The following is a 21,552-nucleotide window of genomic DNA, read 5'->3' as shown; positions in this document are numbered from 1 at the left end:
ATTTATTTAGAACTATTTAAATAAAATATTTATTAAAATTTAATATTTTGTTTCTAGTGTATATATTATACGTATAATATTAACATATATATTATTATATAATAAATATATATGATTTGTGTATATATATAATATATGCGCATACATTTTTCGTAGATCGTTAAGGGTGGTCAAGGAAGCTGGGGAAAAATCGATGTATGCTACCCCTTCGCGTGCACGCCAGCTACCAACATATATTATACACGCGAGGAATTAGAGCCGGACACTGAAATTATCCCTGTCGCCTATCGTCCGCGATATCCTCGCTACGACCGGGTCGCTCCCACGACTGGGGAAGACACGATGCGAAGCGCGAGAACTTCTAACAAAGCCATCGTCGAAAAAAGGGAAAAAAACAAAACCATTCGTGGTCCGCTATTTCGAAGATATAACGTAGTCGCACATATAAATACGATAATTGTATATAATTATTCGTTACGTCTCTTTGTAGATTGTCCCAGACGAATTGGATCTCGGAGTTATTGCTGTATTGGGGCATCGTGTCGAGCATCTTTTGCTGAGCAATCGACGCAACCTGTTCTCTCATCACATATCCCATCATGCCGCCTATAATCTCCAGCAAGAAAATTGCAGTCAGAAGCGTGCAAAACTGTAAATGATCAAAGAGACTATTGTTAAAAGAATTCAAATTATATTTCGACGATTATCTTCCGTACACTGAGAAAAATGTTTGTTAGATTAACTGCAAGTGAAAATGAAAGTAAAGTTTTTTCTAGTAAAAAAAAGAGATAAATCATAATTTTTTTGTTAAATCTACTAAAATTGATACATATTCAGATTCTTCTGGTTCGTCTATTTTCAACCAGACATTTTTCTCACTGTATATAATTGTTACGGATATACCGGCAGAAATCAATTTTGGTATCAGATATTGACTGGAAAATATATATCCTGATATATTTTTTAAAATATATCTAGAAAATGGTAGAATTGAATCTCGAAGCTTTTGAAATATTTATTATATAGTCTCACCGTGCGTCAATTTTTTAAAGCAACACCGGAAGCGTGTCCGCCCTCGTCTGCGTGCGAGGGAGAGTAATTTTCCCGGAATAAGGGCCGACGGAGGTGGAACGGGGAGGACACACACATGTCAATTACATACTTCGTGCACAAAACATATGATCCATTACGTTATGGAAACGAGGGGGAGACGATATCGTGGACAGACTTGGCCGAGCTTTTTGTTTCGTATGCAATAGATCGGTCGAAAACCCGACGCTCTATATCGAGATCCTAATCTCGAATTAATTCGAATAGAGCAACGTTGAAAATAACATCGTGAATGTTCTCGAGTCACGATAATGGTCCGCTTTATTACTCGCAGTACGTCGCGATTGATCTTCGTCGGTGGCGCGCTCTCAATCGGAAGCGCAATCACCTGGCGAGCTTCGCCAGGTACGGTCGATCGAATGAGACGTAAATCATTTACGATTGTGAAACAGATGGTTCCTCACGATTGTAAAAGGCGTATATGTAGGAAAGACAAGGCGCAATGCGTCTAATCTGCGATAGATTCTCAAACAGCCAAGTCTGTCGAAAATAGATTCTGCAAAATTCATGACAAAAATAAGAAGCTACTCGGAAAGAATGATTTTGTTGAAATTTTGATGACTACAGACTTGAAAATAATTTTATTGGATCATCAAAATAATTATATATATGTAGGAAACTCTCAAGTATATCAAGCAATGCTGCAAGAAGTTTTGACATTCTGACAATCAGCTTGAACCTACATAATTATTTTAATAGTCCATCCAATAAAATTTTCAAATCTATCTCTAACTTTTTAGATGTAGATCCAGCAAACACGAATATTCTCATAAAACATAACAGATTAATAACAGAAATTCAATAATTTGTCATACTTGTACAATTTGACGCAGATTAGTGACATATTAGAAGCAGCAGATCTGACAGATTCTATTTGGTTTCTGTCAATCAACTGTTAGATTATATCTACAGGCTTTATCGGTAAAACACAAGCTTGCAAACAGAGTTAAGTAATGCCAATTTGCTAACAATTTCACGAATTTACTTCCAGTTTGCCGGTATAGATAGTTTGATTATTGGATAGCTTATTATCATTATTACTATTGATTTGAGCCAGTTAATTATTATTTGCTAATTAAACGTCAAAATACTATAACTCTGTCGCAGTAATAAACGGTCTAATAGTATAATATATGACGCAATGATGAAACATCTTTATTGAAAAAAATTCTGAAATATGTATATATGTGATTTTTAAATTTCATACAGCAATTAATTAATAAGTTAATAAGAGTGTAATTTAATGCGTGGATAAAAAGTGAATCATTTACTTATTTATCAAGAAAAAGCTTAATCGAAGTGTGTATATTTAATAAGAAAAAAATATAGTTTAATTCATGAGAGAGAGAGAGAGTACATATTTGTCTTACCGTTATAATCATGCAATAACTTTCGCGAACAGCTCCGCAGCATCCGAAAAAAGCGATGATAAAAATGATGAAGCCCACGGCTACGAGAAGAGAAGGTACGGAGAAGAACCTGTTGTCAAGGAAATGTTGATACTGATGATATACTCCATGGATGACCGCTCCGATGGATAGCAACACTATTCCTGTTATCTAAACATAATTCATTGATTCATGATATATTTCCATGGATAAAAGGATCGAAAATGCAATTCGCAATGGAGTCGATCTTGTTAAAAAAATCGACAATTACATAATGATTTCGTGATGATAAACAATATTACGTAATTATCTAATTAATGTGGTATATAATTAGCTAATGTATTTGAAAAAAATACGCAAGTTTATTTTTTTGATGACATCAACATTTTCGAGTTTCACACATCCACGTACAGTATATCATACAAATAACTGCGAGTTGCCAACAGCTGCGGTGTCCGAGCGGTTAAGGAGATGGACTTGAAATCCATTGGGTTCTACCCGCACAGGTTCGAATCCTGTCCGCAGCGAATTTTTTTTTTTCTCGATCTTAAATAATATCAGCATCTAATCATTTATACGTAGATACACTCATACACTTCAATGTAAAAACGTAAAAATGATAACATATTTTAATTAATTATATTAACAATACTAGCAATTTAATTATTCTATATTAATAATTCTACAATACTTTCGTGTGAAATTACATAATCAATAAAATCAACAATTGTGCGAAAACTATAATCATGAAAAAATATTAATTCAAATAAAACTTAATAAAAAATTAATACGCATGCGGCGTAAGAACGCTAATAATGAGTCTATTTATAAAAACGATAACGCAGCGTGCATTTCGATTATTCTGAATAAAAACATTGAACTGTGTATCTTATTCAAACTATGGTTTCTACGCATATGTATAAACGATATATTTCCAGATACGAACTTACTGTTAATAATAAAATTATTTTAATCGTGATGCTTACTACTTAATATATTAAACATGAACGGTTTGATTAATTTATAAGTTAGTAGATTAAAATTAAAAAATTTTTTAATTCTTGCCTCATTCTATAGCATATAAAATTAATATTATAGTGCAATCGCTCTCATCCGTATCGATCGCACCAAAGGTAGTTTTTCAATTTTGATGTCGCTGTATGTGAAAAAAAATAGAGAAGATGAACATTGCGCGGTAGGAATTCCCCTTCGGGAATATTTCTTAGGTTTGTCGAAATTTTATGATTTTGCTCACAATGATTCATCTACTCGTAGTTTTCTCCGATGTACATGCTAGTCCAATTGATGAATAATTAACCAATGAACGTCTAATTAATTTAATTTTACATTAAGCTTTCAACACACACGCGTACTGTTAAATGGAATCTATATTTAGACACAAAAAATCATATATACAAGATGTCCTTTGTTTTCATCAAGAATTTGCGATTAAAGATTTAATTTTAGTGAGTCGATATAAAAAATATCATTAATACATAATATAAAATCATTACCATATATATAACATAATATATTAATGATTATATTGTATTAAATAATGAAAGGAAAATTTTATGACAATTGCGCTGTTATTGACATTAACTGCGATCCTATATACTGAAATATATATATACTGAAAATTTATAATATATACAGGGTGTCCCACGTAATTGTGATCACGACTTTTCCGGCATTTCCGATGATCTGACAAAAATTAGTTTGGATAAAAGTTAATCAGTTTTCAATTGGCTACAAATTGCGATATTAAAAATTTGAAAAATACTCTTTTTTAGGAAAAAAGTCAAGGTCACCCTAATTTTTTTAAATGGCACTACATATTTTTTACTTCATAATATTGTAACCGATGTCAAGATGAGTTCAATGACTTGCTACTATAATCTTGAAATGACCTTACAATCAGACGTGAAGAACAAACGTAGCGATATTCCTGAATGCAGTTTACACGTGTATGTAGTATGTACGTAGAAAAAATATCAACTTGTAGTATAGCGTAGCTCGAACGCTTCAACAGTTCTTGTGTTCAATCTTAGTTTGTTGTTAGAGCAAATCATAGTTCAGTCTCAGTTTCTCGAAAATGTATTCCTATAATGAGAAATTGATATGCTGTTAATATTCGGTGAATGTAAAAGGAATGCACGTGAAGCTGCAATTCTGTATGTCACAAGGTACCTTGACTTTTTTCTTAAAAAAGAGTATTTTGCAAATTGTTAATATTGCAATTTGTAGCCGATTGGAAACTGATTAACTTTTATCCAAATTAATTTTTGTCAGATCATCGGAAATGCCGAAAAAATCATGATCACAGTTACGTGGGACACCCCGTATAATGTGAACTATAGATTTTCAGTGTATTGGCAGTGTATATCAGAATACAGCTATTGTTACATTGTTTGTAAATTGATACACATTCCTAAATCTCAATTACATCGAATTTCCACAAAAACCGATTACTTAATGTATTCTTTAAACGCGTTCTATGACCATATCACAACGTTCTTCAGTAATCACATTGTAAATGTTGCCTTTCCACTTAGATTACATTCGAGACTTGATTTCCTGAGAATTTCAATTGACAATATTTATCTACCAAATATTAAGTTCAAATATCTATTCAAGATAACTCAACAATCGCGTGACGCGCAAAATGTTAAAAGTTGACACAAAAAGTTGAATAAAAATATATGTATACTCCACGCGTTCACTGTACTCCATATTTGTAATGACATTCGAATTAAATTCCACGTTTCAATTTCACGTTTCTGCTATTTCAATAAACATTTGCGGAAAATGTGATTTGAAAACGCGTTACGCATCATTCCAAACTGGATTCTGCTGAACCATGTGAACAATGTGCACATTTCAATGTAATTATTGAATTTTGACGTCCACGAACTGCTTATAGAAACGAACATTAAATAATTAACTAAAATAATTATACGATCAAATAATTAGTTAATTAAATTAATTAAAACATTTTATTGCAAACATGAGTTTATTGAAAGTCACGAATTTTAGATAAAATCAAATAGAGTTAAAATTTAACTAAATTAATTTTTGACTGAAATTCGACTTTGTCCCTTTTTATATTCTTAAAAAAAAAATAGATAAGAAGCTTTTAGTTAACTTTCTACTGTAACTATTTCAATTCCCTTTCAATTAGCACGCGTGATAAAAATCAAACTTCGATGAAATATTTAATATTCACTTTACAGCTTTACAAATGCATTTTTGTATAAGTTATGCTTTTATCAGACTTTAGTTAGGCTCCAGATAAACTGCAGCCTGTCGATCGTAATCGCAGCTTCCAACGATCGCGCTGAGGCTGCGTCGATACGACGATTCGATAGATCGCAGCGCAATCAATCGCGCGGGGTCCAACTCATCGTTCCAGAAGGAACGCGAGACAGCTGATCGTCGACCATCTACTTACCACAAAGAACAGGTTGAAAATGAACATCAAGTACTTGATAGTCTTCGGCGCCAGACTCAACTTCATCATCGCCATTGCCGCAGAACTGTCGGTTATGATTTACAAATATGTGATTACGCGCACACACTTCTTTCTCTCTCTCTCTCTCTCTCTCTCTCTCACTCTCTCACACAGAATTCTTTCACACGAACAGACGATCTGCTATCAAGGACAAGTCGCGAGTGATACTGCGCGTCTTGAGAGCAACGAAAAAAGGCTGCGAAAAAAGGTTTCCTCGTCGCGTTCCGATGGGTGGCGCCGTGCATATGCGAGAACGGGATACACGAATGCGATAGATACCACACACTTACGACTACTACTATTCGGTTGCATTCTTGTATCCGTGTGTACTGCGTGTTATGTGCACGCGCTCGCGTGTGTGAATTGGTGCGACACGGAGACCGGTCGAAATCTCGCTTCAATGGCAGCAATTCGTTCCGATATACGTCGATGGTGGCCAGGTGTTGGTGCGGCACACGTACACCTGTCGCCGATTCGTGCACGATCGAGGTTACGAAACTCGAGAGATTTCTCGACCAAAGATACAGGGCGTTTCGCAACGGGTTCATATACACGCCTATAAACGCTCGTCGAAAAGAATTTCTTCTTAAAGAGACTGAGGACCGATTAAAAAAAAAAAAGATATTTTAACGAATTGCGTCGAACTTGAAATCTGCATTGACGCAATAAGAATAGACGGCATTCCTATGAAATTGATATTATCGGTTTAGATAGAGTGAGGTAACTAGAATGATGAATCATGTCGCGTTCTCTCTCTCTCTCTCTCTCTCTCCCTCAAGTTAAAGAGAGACGCTGATATGATATTCAATATTCAATTTTTTTCTAATGGAGCACAAATACTTGGGATTAAGGAATGCGCAGTCTATAGTTATTTACGTCTGTAAGAAACGCAATAGATGAGGAAATCTAATAGCAAATTTGATTGGACGCACTCAGTACGTGTACTTAGTGCGTGTACATTAAAGTCGTACACAAATTGAAAGAGATATAAAAATGTGTGTTTAAATATAAACGGTGTTTAAATTAAACCGCAAAATCCTCAAGTCAGGTAGAACATAAAAGATCAAAATGACGTCGTGTTATAGAAATCGTTTCAGAAAAAAAATCATTATTTTTAACATCACTTAAATATCATTGTTATGTCAAGAATTCGTCACAAAATTATCATTAAAAGTGTATAAAAATAATCATCATTGCCTATAAAATAATTTGATGTTATCTTGATCTTATTATAATTTTGTGTTCTATTTAGAAATGCATTTTGTTATATAGAATATTATAATTCGAAATATTTGAATTTTACTTTTACACTCAGATTAAATCAATGCATAACGACTTCAATACGCACTATATCGAAAGAAAAGATTGATTGAATATGACATAGCATTTTTAATTGGCTGCTCCAACCAAAAATTGGCTGCGGCAGCCCCAATTAAAAATGCTATGCCACATTTTACCATCTAAATTGCTGCAGCAGCCAATCTTTTCTTATAATAGTGTGCGCCTAATCGAATTTTCTATAACTTTTTCGATTAATTTATTCAGGTAAACTTTCAATAATGTTTGCACTTTAAAGAATCAAAAAACAGGGAAAAAAAACGTCCCATTAAATTTCGGTCAGACGAAAATTCCATTTCAATTTTTAACAAGTAACATATTACTCTGTATGTCATACGATGAAAGATGAATAAGATACAATGCATTGTACACCATTACGATCGAAATATTAGATTACAACGCACTGTTTTTATATTTCACCTTAGTCAATTGCGTTTATTTCTATAAAATTCATAACATGTTTACCACTCTGAACCTCGATTGTTCCCGATAAATCTTTGTGAAGAGTAATAACCGTGATTTGTTTCCATGTTTGTTTGAGTGCGCGTGATGTTTTTCCGAGACGCGAAACTCGAGACGGAAATCTGCGGAAACTTGATAAAATGCATCATCACGATACCTCGACGACCTAGCTGTCCGTACGCGGCTGGGTCCGGCCACGTTAGTTATAGACAGTAATTGAGACTATTGAAGCGTAGAATATGGAGCAGATCCTCTAACGTAGCTAATATAACATTCAATAACCGAGTGCTCAAGGGTAACACTTGACACATATCTCACCGCGCGTCCCCGTACGCGAGTTTTATTACCCGTCGCATGATCGGTTAATGATGCCGCGATCAATCTGTGACACAAATATCCGTTTATATCGTCTGGCGAGCTGCCCTTCCATAACAAAGCGGAACAAAATCGGGCTAGATATATGCGTACGAGTTTGTATCTTGTCCCAGGAAGCGTATTGTTTCGTTCTAGAAGCTAAAATCGAACAAATGCTGTTCAAACGTCGACGATTGTTTGGTCTAGTACGAAGATAATGAACGAGTTATTTTTATCTTTACTTGTTATTCATGTTATCCATGTTGGCGAGATATAATTCATGTTTTGACTACATTAATTTTGACGTGGTTTCCTTTTCTTTTGCTTTCAACATCATTATGTTAGAAATATAATTATTATATATATATATATGATTTTATTGCATGGATTCAAACTTGGTCATATTGGAACCAAACAATCTGTATTGTCGAAACGTAGCGCAATGGAAATATTTTTCAATTATGTATATAAATATATATAAAATGATGCGACATTGAAATTAGAATAATAATTGTAGTAAGAATACGAGGTAATTAACATTTAAAAAACGAGATTATGAAAAAAGAAAATAAAATTTGCTGTAACTTTATATTGGACACTCAAGTTGATTACTGAAATATCAAGACCTTTGCAATACTATCATGCTTGAACGTCCTACATAATTATTTTGGTGGTCCAACAGTTATTTTCAGATCTGTATCTGACCTAATTTTTACGTACTTCAGCAAAACCGTTGTTTCCGTGTTCAAAATTTGCCTTTCGCGTCGAATGCGAAATACAGTGATGTTGACGGCAAAATACATGACCTCATATTCTTACTATATAATTTTTCGAATTCCAACGTCGCGTCGTGTTATATTAGATGCTGAAGTGTTTTCGTCGCGCCACATTTCAACACGAATTGTTTGGGTTCCAACGTGGCCAAGTTTAGATTCAAATAACAAAATCATATATTATTACATGCTATATATATTCTATATATATATATATATATATATTCCTAACATAATAATATCATAAGCGAAGAAAAGAAAATTTCTTCCAAATTGTACTTAGTACGCTGCTGTAATGCTTCATCAGATTTGGCCTGCCGGCAGAAACTATACAATTTTGATTTCTTTTGCGTGAATTAATTATGTGTAGAGCTCTTGAGATCTTCGGGCGAAAGGCGGAGAAGCAATTCGCGACTCGTGATTGGATTGCTCCTCCAATTCTCTTACGTCCGAAGGGTCGTCTTGTCTATGGCGTGTCGCGGAGCGTTTCGACGAGGCCGTGTCCCTGAGGTAGACCCCGAGCACGCATGCTCCGGCCCCGCGCATTTTATATTCGTATATATTTAGCTACTGGCCGAGGGTTGTGTACGGCCTGACGTGGCCGACATCGCGGAAAACTCTCCCCGACGACGCGACGTAGCGTGCCGTGTGCGCCCGATGCGCGCGGTCGCACGCGGTTCACGCAAGAATTTAACGGGTAATTCACTCATGGACGATCGCGAAAGCGAAATTCGCAGGGACGACTGATTTCGCATCCAATTTACGCTACTTGCTAAACTAGCTACGCTATTATTGCATCTCGCTGCATTAAAGAACGCACGATTCATCCATCGCGGTCACGCTGCTTTCATTTTGCCACTCATCTATCCTGTTAAGAACGTCCCGCTTAAAAAGCGAACGACTGACTGCTGATTTCATTATCGCACTTTTTTCCCTCCTCGATCAGCTGCATGGAACAATTTTATTCGAAGGAAAAAGAAATATTAGCGAGGAACATAATTATTACGACTGTGTATAATTATTATGGCTCTATATATAATTCTATTTTTATATTATATAAATATAATTTATATATACATATATAGCTACACAAAAAGAACGGTTTTGTTAAAACGTCTAAAAATTTGCCTACACTGGAAAAAAATTTACTGAGTTTTATTAAATATTTGTTTGAATAGTATACTAACGAAATATTTATTTACAGCAAATGAACATTTATTTAAATTATATATAAAGTAAGTAAATATATATTATATATTTACATTTAATTTAGTAAATATTGTATTAGTACCGTTCAAGCAAGTATTTAATAAAATTCAGTAAATTTTATTTCAGTGTAGCTACAGATCTGAAAATAATTTTTTGTTGCATTATTAAATGTATGGAACATATAAATATTGATGACAAGAAATTTTAACTCTAATCGTTTAAGCGTTCTACATAATCATTGATGGTCCAGATAAAATTATTTTCGGATCTGTCTGTTAAATTATTTATCTATCTAAATAAATCTACAGAGACTTCAACAAAACCGTTTTTTTTTTTCGTGTATGCATATAATCGTATAAGATGCTACAATTAAATACTAGTATGTATTTTTATACGCGTGTAAAGTGTCCCTGATGTGACAAGCAAAGTCTATCAAGCATTTAATATAAACATTACACATTCTACGTATATACACAGGCATTGTTATATTTAGAAAATCGATAAACACATTTAGGGTAAATGTCAATACTAATTTGCTCCTCGTTGGGGCTGATATAGAAGCATTTCAATACAAATATAATATATCCAGTGCGAATTATTAAGTGAGAAGAAAATCGTATTGCTCTGTCTAGCTTTGCTTCTTAAATATTCCATTTGTCACACGTCAGATATTCGATACATATCTCTCTTCTCTTCGCAGCGCGCAAAAAACCTATCTCAGGTGTCGTTAATATGCTGCTGAGAGAATCGCGGGAGGAGAACTGCGTGGACGGAATTGCAACGTAATCTCGCAGATGAGAGAGAGATGAGATCTGTTAGGCCAGAACAACCTTCTCTGCACATTATACTCTCCTCGCCAGAGTCGTAGACCTGAAGAAACCCGAGTGTATGACGAGTGTATTAATAGACGCCAACAGAGAGAACAGTATTGAAGCATATCAACATCATAATTCATGGCGTAGGCGTCATGAGAGTCTCCGTTCGTTGCACCACGTCTTTTCGTGCTAACGCGCTCGGAGGCGATTTCGACCAAACAACGTCGAATGGAACAAGCTGCTTCGACCTGAACTTCGACTCACTCTGTCGTGAGTGAGGCGGTCACTCACGAAAGCTATCTATAGGTCTGTTCTTTGTGGTCGAACTGCTGTATATAAGTTGTAAAATAAAAAATTAAAATGAAATAGATAGGTATTAAAAGTTTGTCGAAAGCGAGATAGATAGTTCTAACGTAGTTCAGAGCAGAAATAAAGAACAGGGACCGCATTCTTGGAAAATATCGTGTACAAAAGCACACGAAAATAGTATACATTACATATATTACAGATTTCCTCAATATTTCGCGTGCGAGAATAAGACTTTTTGTTAAAGATAGAGTATACATAATTTTTGTGGATATAGTAAAAATTACGGTGTTGTTCGAAATTAATATGACGAGATGACAGTCGGGAAGTTGATGAAAGTAAAATAGCTACTTTTTTGTAATGAGTGAACAGAATGAAATTAATTAAATACTGTTCTCTCTCTCTCTCTCTCTCTCTCTCTCTCTCTCTCTTTCTCTCTCTCTCTGTTCAAAAGAGATCCATCACTTTTAGCATATAATACGAAAAGAATGTATGAACTTAAAAATAAATATTATGAAAAAGGAGTCAATTCGTTTGATTAATTCAGTGACATACATTTTCGAAGTAATTAATGGTCATCATTTGCACAATAATCGACTTTCGCTTTTAAAAACTATGTAATACATTTTTATGACTTTATATGAGGCACTCTATGTATAAATGATTCAATTAGTCATTTTAATTTATACACTCTGCAAGTTTGGAATTTTGCGGACGCTTTCCATCTTTATTTTCAACTCTACTATTCTGGTAAATTCGGTCACATATATTACACTAGATTAGTGCATTAAAAGCTGTTGTACATGAAATTATCAAAGTTACAATTACAAAGTTAAATGCAAAAACGATAAATATTTTTAAATATTTAATGCACCTTTGTGTAATTTAACAGAATATACTGCATATATTATTTCATCAAATTTAATTATATTATCACTGTATTTAAATATTTTAAAACAGTTTTTAATGTGTATTAATCCAGTGTAGTGAGAATGACTGAAATTCATCATATGACACACACACAACAGTTCAGACTTTTTTATTAATAGTCGATGTAATATAATAGACGCGTTCCAAAATACCGACAGTACTAAAAGTATTGAAAATCTATACGTGATGTGCGCATGCTGTAGATTTTTACTGTCGGAACATTTCAAGACACACCTAATATTGTCATCGGATTACCATATCCAATTGATTGACGCAAAAGTCGGAAATCGACCGCGTCGTAGGAAATACTGACAGTACTGAACATTGCATTCAAGAATATATTCAATTAAGAAACACATAAAACAACCAAAAATCAAAATGACATTATTTCGATTTTTGACATCAATAAACAGTCAAATTTTGTAACCAAAAAAATCATTATTTTTATTTTCACGATATCAAAATAGTCATTCTGATTTTCTCTTTACTTGATACATGTTTCTTGAGTATATGAGTACCAAAATCTATCTATAGTTTACGTCGCATGCTACAGACTTTTAACAGCTTTTAGTACTGTCGGGACATTTCAGGACACACCCAATTGTCGGATCATCGTAATCGATCAACGAGAAGTCGGAAAAGTTTGTGTGTGGTGCCAAAAAAAAAAAAAAAAGATACGGAGTCATTGTAACAGGGAAAGACTCGAGTTTCAATTGCACGTAAATCTCGTCGTTCGTGATCGGACTTCTCGTTAGTTCTCCATCCTCGGGAATCAAAGATAGATAAGGATGCGTACGCATTAATACGCAGTTGAATCGTCGATCACGGCTAGGCTCGCCATGACACCACCGCCACCCGAAGTGCAACGCCAAGTCGCGTCGCCTTGCGTTGGGTTCCGTTGCGTTGCATTGTGTTGCGTTACGTTGGACGGAGGTGCACCACGATACAGGATCGTACCATCACGTAGCATTCGGGCGGTCATCGATCATCGACGAGCGGATGTGACGACAGTCATGCTACGAGAAATGAATAATAATCACGAGAAACGGAAAAGTTTTCCTGCTGCGCGTTATGTGAGCAGTATAAGGCGAAGAAATTGAAATGGAGCAAAATACGCCCACAGATTATATCACAAGTCGCTGCAGCATTTATTAAGTAACATTATTTACAGCAATAAACTCTGCGAGCGTAAGCTCCGTGCGTGGCTTTGTCTTGTTAAAATCTTGAAGTTTCAATTCAGCGATCGTCGTTAATAAAGCTCGCGTCGCTCCCCGTTCCGCTAGAATTAGTTTTAACAAAGCAGGTACAGAAAGAAACATGCGACGTGTATGCACGCATATATTACACGATGTCCTTAGAAAGTAATAGATAACGCTAAAGTTTTTTACAGTCAAATCTTTTCTAATAAAATCCTTAAAATTATAAAGATTTTAGTTACTTCCTAATACCTTTTTCGTCTTGGGGGAAAAAAAAAAGAAAAAAAAAAAGAAAAGCCTCGCCACGCCTCGGCTATAATACGGCCCTGGCCGGCTGCGCGCGCATCGCGAGTGTATACCGCGCAACAACAAAAATACATTGTTGGGTGCATTTGACGACGAACAGTCAACGCGCGAGCATACCGTGGAGTTCGGGTCGTTGACGTATACGGAGGAAAGTCAAAAGAGAGAGAGAAAGAGAAGGGAGGCGGGTCAGAGAAGAGTACGAAAAGGAGCAGCCGCAGCGTTTTTCCGCTTCCGCGTGTAGCAGCGAGTAGAGCGTATTCTTATTCTTTCGCGCGCCGACGTCGCGTGTCGTACGATTCAGTGATCCACGAAGCTTACAGTGAGAGTGACGAAAATGGTGTCCGGCGGCATGGCTTGTGTCAAGTACCTGCTGTTCCTCTTCAACCTGATATTCGCGGTGAGTAGACGGCCGAAGAATAACGGTGCACGGCCAGGACGCGATAGGGTACGACGTTCTACGACGCTCCGTTCCGCTATTCTCGGCGTCGCGTCGCCTCGCGTCGCCTCGCGCTGGGCGGGCGCGGGCTTTGTTATATGTCGGTCAAGCCTTCAGGAGCAGCATCTGGGAATCTAATCTCGACACGCTTTGCCCTTCCGATATTGAAGCACAACCAGTCGTCGACCGATCCGCTGTTCGCACGCTGACCAACGATGAATCATTCGACATCGTGAAGTAACTTTCGTTACGGATCTGTTTGGAGCCGCGTTCGGTTTAATTGACATCGGGCATCTCGGATTGGTGGACGGTCTTCACGAATTTAATAATAATTCAAATGAGTTTTACTTTATTTCTTTTATTTGTGTTTGCCGTGGATTCAAGTAGAACGCAAGCCATCGTGACATCCAAAAATGTCAGATAATTCCAAGATGATTACTAAAGGTTACTTTTTAATTAATAGTGATTCATTTTAACGTTCTTTTAACGTTATCGTGATTTGTTTTGCTTAAACAGTGGCAGATGTGTCGGATTCTTAGATTACGACTGCTTCCCTTTTAGGAGACCCTTTTAGGAAATTCAAACGTCGTTCTATCTTTGTTATTGAAAGGTTAAGAAGGACAGAACGACGTTTTGTGTCGGCTCTGTGTCTCCTAAAAAGGAAGCAGCTTACGTGTGTCGAATATGTAATACGTGTAATGAGTATACCAAAGGATAAGATAAGGTCTATTTATTCGCGTTGTTTTCAATTCTAAAAATTGTTTCCTCGAAAGGAAATAAATAGGTACATTCGAGCGTTGAGGAGAGAGAAAGCGAAGATGCTGAGTGCGCAAAAAATATGACGCAAATAGATCTAATGTCATCGCTATCGGTCTCGGCCGTGACAAAGTTTCTTACGATTACGTTAACGCGATGCAATCTTGGGGCGTATTGGATCGATATTACGCAAAGTTCGATGGCGAGAGAACCTCTCCTCAGAATTTCTTTTCCATTCGCGCCGTTCTGCCAGTTTTTAGAAAAGAAATTTTTCTAGTACCCATGGTGGTGTGTACCCCGTCTAATACCAATAATCTATTATCTAATGACAATAATAATCTAATCGATATCGTGTATGGCGTGACCGAAACCGTACCGCGTGTCTGAATAAATGATGTAAGTACGAGGGTATCATTTCGAGGGAAACTTTGTGGTGCTTATGCTCCAGAACCTCGATGTAAGCGTTATGGATGAAGCGATCGATATCCCGCCCCCTCCTTCACTCTCTTCTTTTACGTTTAATGTAATCTAGAGTTCAACATAGTGGTGCGCGCGCGCGCGCGACACCGTTACATATAAAACTTGTAATAAATGGAAAATCGTATTAAAAAATTCAGGGGCAAAGTGCCAGATTATCTACGCAATTAAATTCGATACCCCTTAACTATCCTTTCTAACAAAGTACCTTCTTTCTTTATCTTCGATAATAACATTTTTATCTAATCTTTCTTTGTGTTTAACGATCATATTTTCATCTAATGAAATAAGAAGTAAATCCAATAATAAGATCATATGGACAAATATTATATTTAACTAAAAAATACCGATACTGAAAAGAGTAATTAAAAATTCATTTGGATTGGTGCAACTGTTTTTCGACGCCTTCAATCGCGTTTTGACGGTAAGAAGAAGTTTATTTAAAGGGCAGATACACGATAAAATGACCGAAAGCCACGTTTTTCCCCCGGGAGACTCGCATACATACAATGCTGTCACTGTATTATACGGACGGAAGGATCTAGGACACAAAAACAACTCTGTAAAGGATGACAGGGCGGGGTGTCAGTCGTGCGTCCCTTATTGTAACGTTTAATGATCCGTCCAGCGTGAAATGCCAGCGCGGCGACCGCGTTTATACAGAGCGTACCAGAAGAAGTAGACGAGCTCGACGGGTGGCTTTGTTCCTCGCAATGTTCGATGTCAGTTTCTTCTTCTAACGAGAGATATATCGTCGACGTCATTTCTCAACTTTTCCCGAGTCCGGCTGATCATTGAATCCTAAATGTAAAACTCGGACGGGTGCCGATTATATAAGCTTTTCCTAGAACGGAAACGTGAAAAGCGGAAAATTGTTCTCTATTATCTTTCCAAAATTATAATAAAGTCATTCCGATGTTTTGTTCACTTTTTTAATGTGTTCTTTTTGAGTTGGGCTCGAGATCCAAGTAGAACGTATAAATCATTAAAATGACGTCAAACTGGCTCCAAGTTAATGCAAAATAATTTGTCGTAAAATTCTTTAACACGATTTTAGATCCAGTGAGAAACTAAAGGCAAAACCAATCATATTAAAGAACTTTACAATTGCAAAGTTGCTTTTTCAGCTGAACGTAGTCAATGGTTGTTAAAAGTTATTACTAAACTTTCCAATCAGCAATGATTCACTTTAACGTCCTTTTGGCGTTATTAAGACTTGTCGTTTCGCTTGAAAATGATAGAAATGTTCATTTACCACGTTTTTTCGCTCTGAGGGAAAAATTACTTGACCGCCATTCAGGTAGAATATTATATCCTCTTCGAGCCGAACGACGAAAGAATTAATTTACGAGCAGTTCTCTTTCAATGACATCCTTACTAAAGCGAGGATAGATTTTAAATTTCTCAGGGGAAGACACAAGTGATGTATACGTGTCGTCGTTCGTATTCTACACTTTGCTTTCTAGGACACCCCAGATCGTATGGATCGCTGTGCGTTGGGCGCGTCCTCGTTACTGAAACTTTTCAATAGATTCATAGATAAAGTTCGCCGTAGTAGAGTCACCTGTTAGCGTACGGCGTACGCGTATAGGTCTCGAGACAGGCTGACCAGGTATCGCTCGAGGGCGAGCGAATCGACCGGTCGGTCGAGCTCGGTTTCGTTGCTTCGAAGGCCTACTACGGGCGCGTGTAAATCGTCGGGAACGTAGGTGAGCCGTAGGTGAAAGACACGTAGGTAACCACATAGACAAGGGGGAGAGGTCTATAATCTCCGTCAGGCGGCGACGAACGACGTAGCCTTTCCTACGACGCGATGTCGCAGTCACGCGCGCCTTTTTCTTTCTTTCTCCCCCAGTCATGTAGAATGTCGGCTCCCTTACACTGGAGATGTCTTTATTTAGACAGATCCAGCAACGAGAACGGGTTACGCGCCGCCGACGAATTCTTCTTGATCGTGGGCTTTGGTATAGAGCGATCTAGAGACCTATAAAAACAGCATCCGGCCACGAGCGATTTTATCATAAAATCCTACAAGAAAGAAAGATATATATATATCTTTTTCCTGTGTATACTTATATATTATCTCATTCTAACTTATATTGTCTTATGCTATAATTTTAATTAAAATTTTGCAATGAAACAATATAAGTTGAAGTGAGATAGTAAATAAGGAACATACTAAAGTTAATAAAAAATCAAAATGACATCTAAATGATTTTATTTTGATGCAATAAACAATTAAATTTTATGACAAGAAATCATCATTTTAATGTTAAATTACATCTTGACTTTCTCTTGATTTAATGAGTCTCTTGGGAATATTATACGTACCTTTACTGTTTCATTGTAGAGCTGTAATTAATATTATATTATCTTAATCTGTAATATTAATTAAAGTTATTATTATATGTATATATACAGATAAGAAGTATATGTCTTTCTCTCGTAGGATTTTGAAAAAATTGTCCACGAACTTTATTAAAAGATCTTTAATGGGGGACTTATCTCTCCACTAATGTAGATCAACTTTAATCTCGACTCAACTTACTCGTCATCTTATTCTAATTCTTGAAACTGGAAAATAAAGAGTACATTAAATCGAGATTAAAGTTAATCTATATTGAAACAAGCATAAGCCGATCCTTTCTGGAAAGCACTGACGACGCAAGAAAGCGAAATTTGAAAGTTACCGTGAGTCTACAATGACTCGATAGTCTGTACACGGTGAGTCGGAAGCGAGTTTGAAGAATAATTGGTGAGTCAGGATTGATCAAAATTAATAAATTAGTAGTTGACCAGCAACCAATTTCTAAGATTATAATACCGATTAATTGTAGACTCACTGTTTAATTACGCGTGTTTGCGTCAGCTTGTAATACTTCAAGGATAAACGATTCACATTCGACGAGTTATAGGTATCTTATCTAATATCTATAAAATAAAATATATCGCAGATAAAGAATCATCGAATTTAACCACGCTCGGCTTTGGCGATTTCAGCCTGTACATCAAAAACTTTTATAGATTTACATTAATAGAGATATTCGCGAGTACCTGGAGTTTTTTATGCAATATTCAGATGACAAAGTTACAAACGTTACCTTTCTAATTTTCATCTAACAATGAATTTCTTATAAGTTATGTAATAGTTTCTTAGTAAAGCTACTTTCGTAATTTACTCGCGAGAGTCGTTCTCGCGCAGTTAGATATCTCGTTGAAAGTTACTTGGTGTAATTATAACAGTTTTATGCGTTTCCCTTTAGTAAACAATGCTCTTACGCGATCATGGTTTCCATTTAAAGTTAAGCCGTTAGCACGGAAGAAAAGTATCGAATGTCTGTTCTGATTACTTGAAGTATCGATTGCAACTCATCTCTGAATAGGAAGCATAAAGATGTTTTTTTGGGGCATCAAATTTGACGGGCGCGCTAAGATTTTTGTTAATTACGTATTTACAGAATAATATATAGGCAGAAAGTTTCTCTATAAATATCATATCTTGAAGTTTTAATGTAATAATGACTTTCATTAAAGATTTGATTTTTAGAAGCACGCACTTTGTGAAAGTAAGCGCTTAATATAATTATAAAACAAAAAACATGTAATTTAACCTAAATTCGAAACGCAGATAGAAACTAGATTTGAAATTACAGCAAGTTCTTCGTACTTTTTTAAAAAATAACATCAATCTTCTTTTTTCCGATTTAAATAATATATATAAGTACGAGTTGCAAATTCTTACATTGAAGAAAATACTATAATTTTTATCTTATCGTATCTTATCAATATAATGATAAAACGTGAAACTGTAAAAATATAAAACTGCGTTTAATAATGTAAAAATAGAATTGAGTAAAAGATAAATAACCTAAGCAGAACAACAAGTCATTATAATGTCAAAATGATTCCAAAATGATTTTTAAATTAAGCCATTTTTCAATCATCTCATTCAATCGATTCATTTTAATGTCATTTTGACTTTATTGTGACTTGTTGTTCTGTTTGGGAAATATTCGTATTATATTGTGTAATAAATATGTTACAGTGCGTACAATGCGTCACTAAATGTAACAATGAAAAGATTAACAGTCAACGTATTTTATGTATTATTTCAGATCACCGGCATCGTATTTATTTCAGTGGGCGGTGTGATTCTGGTTGTTTACAGCGGGTACAGCAACTTTGTGGATAGTTGGTTCTTTGCAGCCCCACTCTTAATGATAGTGGTCGGTGTCATAGTCTTCCTTGTATCATTCTTTGGATGCTGCGGCGCTGTAAAAGAGAATCATTGCATGATAATAACGGTATGATTCTTCAAAAACAGTATTATTTAAATACTATTAATTAAAAACTATAGGATTATTTCTTTTTCGTCGTAACGGCAATACGAGATTTTGATTTATCTTTTTAAATAAGTATAATTAAACCAGAAGGCTCTTATTTTATATGACAGTTTGCTAAAACATATTTTCCTGCATAGTACACCTGTGCAATAATTTTTATTTATTGTAGTTCTCGGTTTTGCTGCTGCTGATATTTGCTCTGGAATTGGGCGCTGGAATCACAGGTTATATGATGAGAGGAGAAGTCGCTAATATGTTAGAAAACCGTCTAAATGGTACTTTGCGACAATATGAGCTTAATCCGGATATTCGTCGTTCATGGGACATCATGCAGCACGATGTAAGTTCACTAAATTATTTGTATAAAAAACGTTACAATTATAATTTTTATTTATAGCTGTAAAAAAATATTGGTATTACATATTGTGTAGAGAAAATCCTCACTAGTTGGATAAATATCGTACTAATTTTGTTATGTGCCGTTAATGGAATTTGTAATTAACTGACAATTGAAATACGATTTTAGTTACAATGCTGCGGTATGAATAGCCCTGCAGACTGGCCCCATATTGGTTTCCGTGATAATACTGTTCCCGATTCCTGCTGCAAAGAGATTCCTGCTCAATCGCGTTGCGACTTGAATTCCATTCATGTGTACAGTGACGGCTGCATGATAAAACTGCAATCTGCTATAGAAAATAATGCTATGATCCTGGGAGGAGTGGGCATAGGGGTAGCCCTCATACAAGTAAGTTCTGATTCAAACTATCGTCCTAGCATTATGAAGTATATATTAAATAAAATATTTGTTGATTTAGATATGAGGCACTATTGTATGCATTAATAAAAGGGAAAGATTTGTTATATAAATAACATTAAATACATATAATATTTCAATGTATATACAAATAATAGGAATATTAACGAGCAAAGGATAAATTTACTTACTTTACACTCCCTAAGAAAAATGAAACAATAATTATTCTTTTTTTTTTTCAGTTGATTGGAGTAGTCTTTGCGTGCTGTCTGGCTCGCTCAATTCGCCGCGAGTATGAGACTGTGTAAGCTGATAGACACAAATTTTCATTGCAACAAGCCTAAAATGCACTTGTATAAAACCTGATCTTTTACACAAGCTGTCACTATTTTTTTCCTTATTTCGTTACCATTTAACCATGCACAATTATAAAAAAAAATTTCTTTCTTTTATCGCTTCTATTTTTAACACATTGCAAAGAAACCGTTAATTATTTTCATCAAAGAGTGCGTGATAGGTAAAAACATATTTAAAAAGATCTCCAAAGAATCTCACTGCTATTTTGGTATCTGGGCCTTATCTATCAAACATAAAAATGTCACACACGTATGTTTTGTATATTTTTACAATAGGGTCTCGAACAACTTTGTATATTAATGATAACAGAATATCTGTGTTACGCTCGGAGATCATACATTTTTTTCATAAATATATATATAATTTGTTCAGTGTCATTGTGATACTGTTATAGTTGAGCCACGATAACCATACACATCGATAATAAAGTTATATATAAAATATAAATCACTATATATATATATATATAAATTTAAAATGCGTTAAAAGCTTCTTTTTGTTTGATGTCTGCTTCACGTGAATAATTATTTAGCTTATTAGCAAAAGTGTATTTTTGTCGTTTCCATATATTTTTGCTTCATAATATCTCGCATGATGTAGTGTATATTGATATTGTTGTCGAGGCTCTGCTATAATACTCAGCAGTATCATCTTCAAGTTATAAGAACGTTCATATTTCTTAAGACTTCATTTTTGGATCGATATCATATTCTTATGAGAATATATTT

General features: G+C 35.4%; 2 protein-coding genes, 1 long non-coding RNA gene and 1 other non-coding gene across 4 annotated transcripts in view; 3 read left to right on the top strand and 1 right to left on the bottom strand.

The window, feature by feature from the left end:
- LOC108745527 overlaps nt 1-614 on the top strand; it is a 1,082-nt gene extending 468 nt beyond the window's left edge. Inside the window, exons 2-3 of the long non-coding RNA XR_001939104.1 lie at nt 157-409; nt 491-614. This is a non-coding gene — a long non-coding RNA (uncharacterized LOC108745527). The remainder of the gene's footprint in view (nt 1-156; nt 410-490) is intronic.
- LOC108745523 (CD63 antigen-like) overlaps nt 1-6,301 on the bottom strand; it is a 7,829-nt gene extending 1,528 nt beyond the window's left edge. Inside the window, exons 1-3 of the mRNA XM_018481704.1 lie at nt 5,950-6,301; nt 2,481-2,669; nt 479-649 (exon numbers count right to left, since the gene is read on the bottom strand). Of these exons, the coding sequence (XP_018337206.1) occupies nt 479-649; nt 2,481-2,669; nt 5,950-6,024 (435 nt within the window). The 5' untranslated portion in view covers nt 6,025-6,301. The remainder of the gene's footprint in view (nt 1-478; nt 650-2,480; nt 2,670-5,949) is intronic.
- Trnas-uga lies at nt 2,944-3,025 on the top strand. Its single transcript has one exon. It is a non-coding gene; the product is annotated as a tRNA-Ser (tRNA).
- Nucleotides 6,302-13,766: 7,465 nt separating the features above from the next.
- The window catches only part of LOC108745525 (CD63 antigen-like), a 9,293-nt gene continuing 1,507 nt past the window's right edge, over nt 13,767-21,552 (top strand). The window contains exons 1-5 of the mRNA XM_018481705.1: nt 13,767-14,095; nt 19,483-19,671; nt 19,880-20,050; nt 20,237-20,458; nt 20,710-20,771. Coding sequence (XP_018337207.1) covers nt 14,033-14,095; nt 19,483-19,671; nt 19,880-20,050; nt 20,237-20,458; nt 20,710-20,771 — 707 coding nt within the window. The 5' untranslated portion in view covers nt 13,767-14,032. The remainder of the gene's footprint in view (nt 14,096-19,482; nt 19,672-19,879; nt 20,051-20,236; nt 20,459-20,709; nt 20,772-21,552) is intronic.

The sequence above is a fragment of the Trachymyrmex septentrionalis genome, unplaced genomic scaffold (assembly GCF_001594115.1).
Source record: "Trachymyrmex septentrionalis isolate Tsep2-gDNA-1 unplaced genomic scaffold, Tsep1.0 scaffold14, whole genome shotgun sequence".
In the NCBI taxonomy this organism is placed as follows: domain Eukaryota; kingdom Metazoa; phylum Arthropoda; class Insecta; order Hymenoptera; family Formicidae; genus Trachymyrmex; species Trachymyrmex septentrionalis.
The sequence above is the reverse complement of the archived record's forward strand: the minus strand, read 5'-3'. Positions and strand labels throughout refer to the sequence as shown.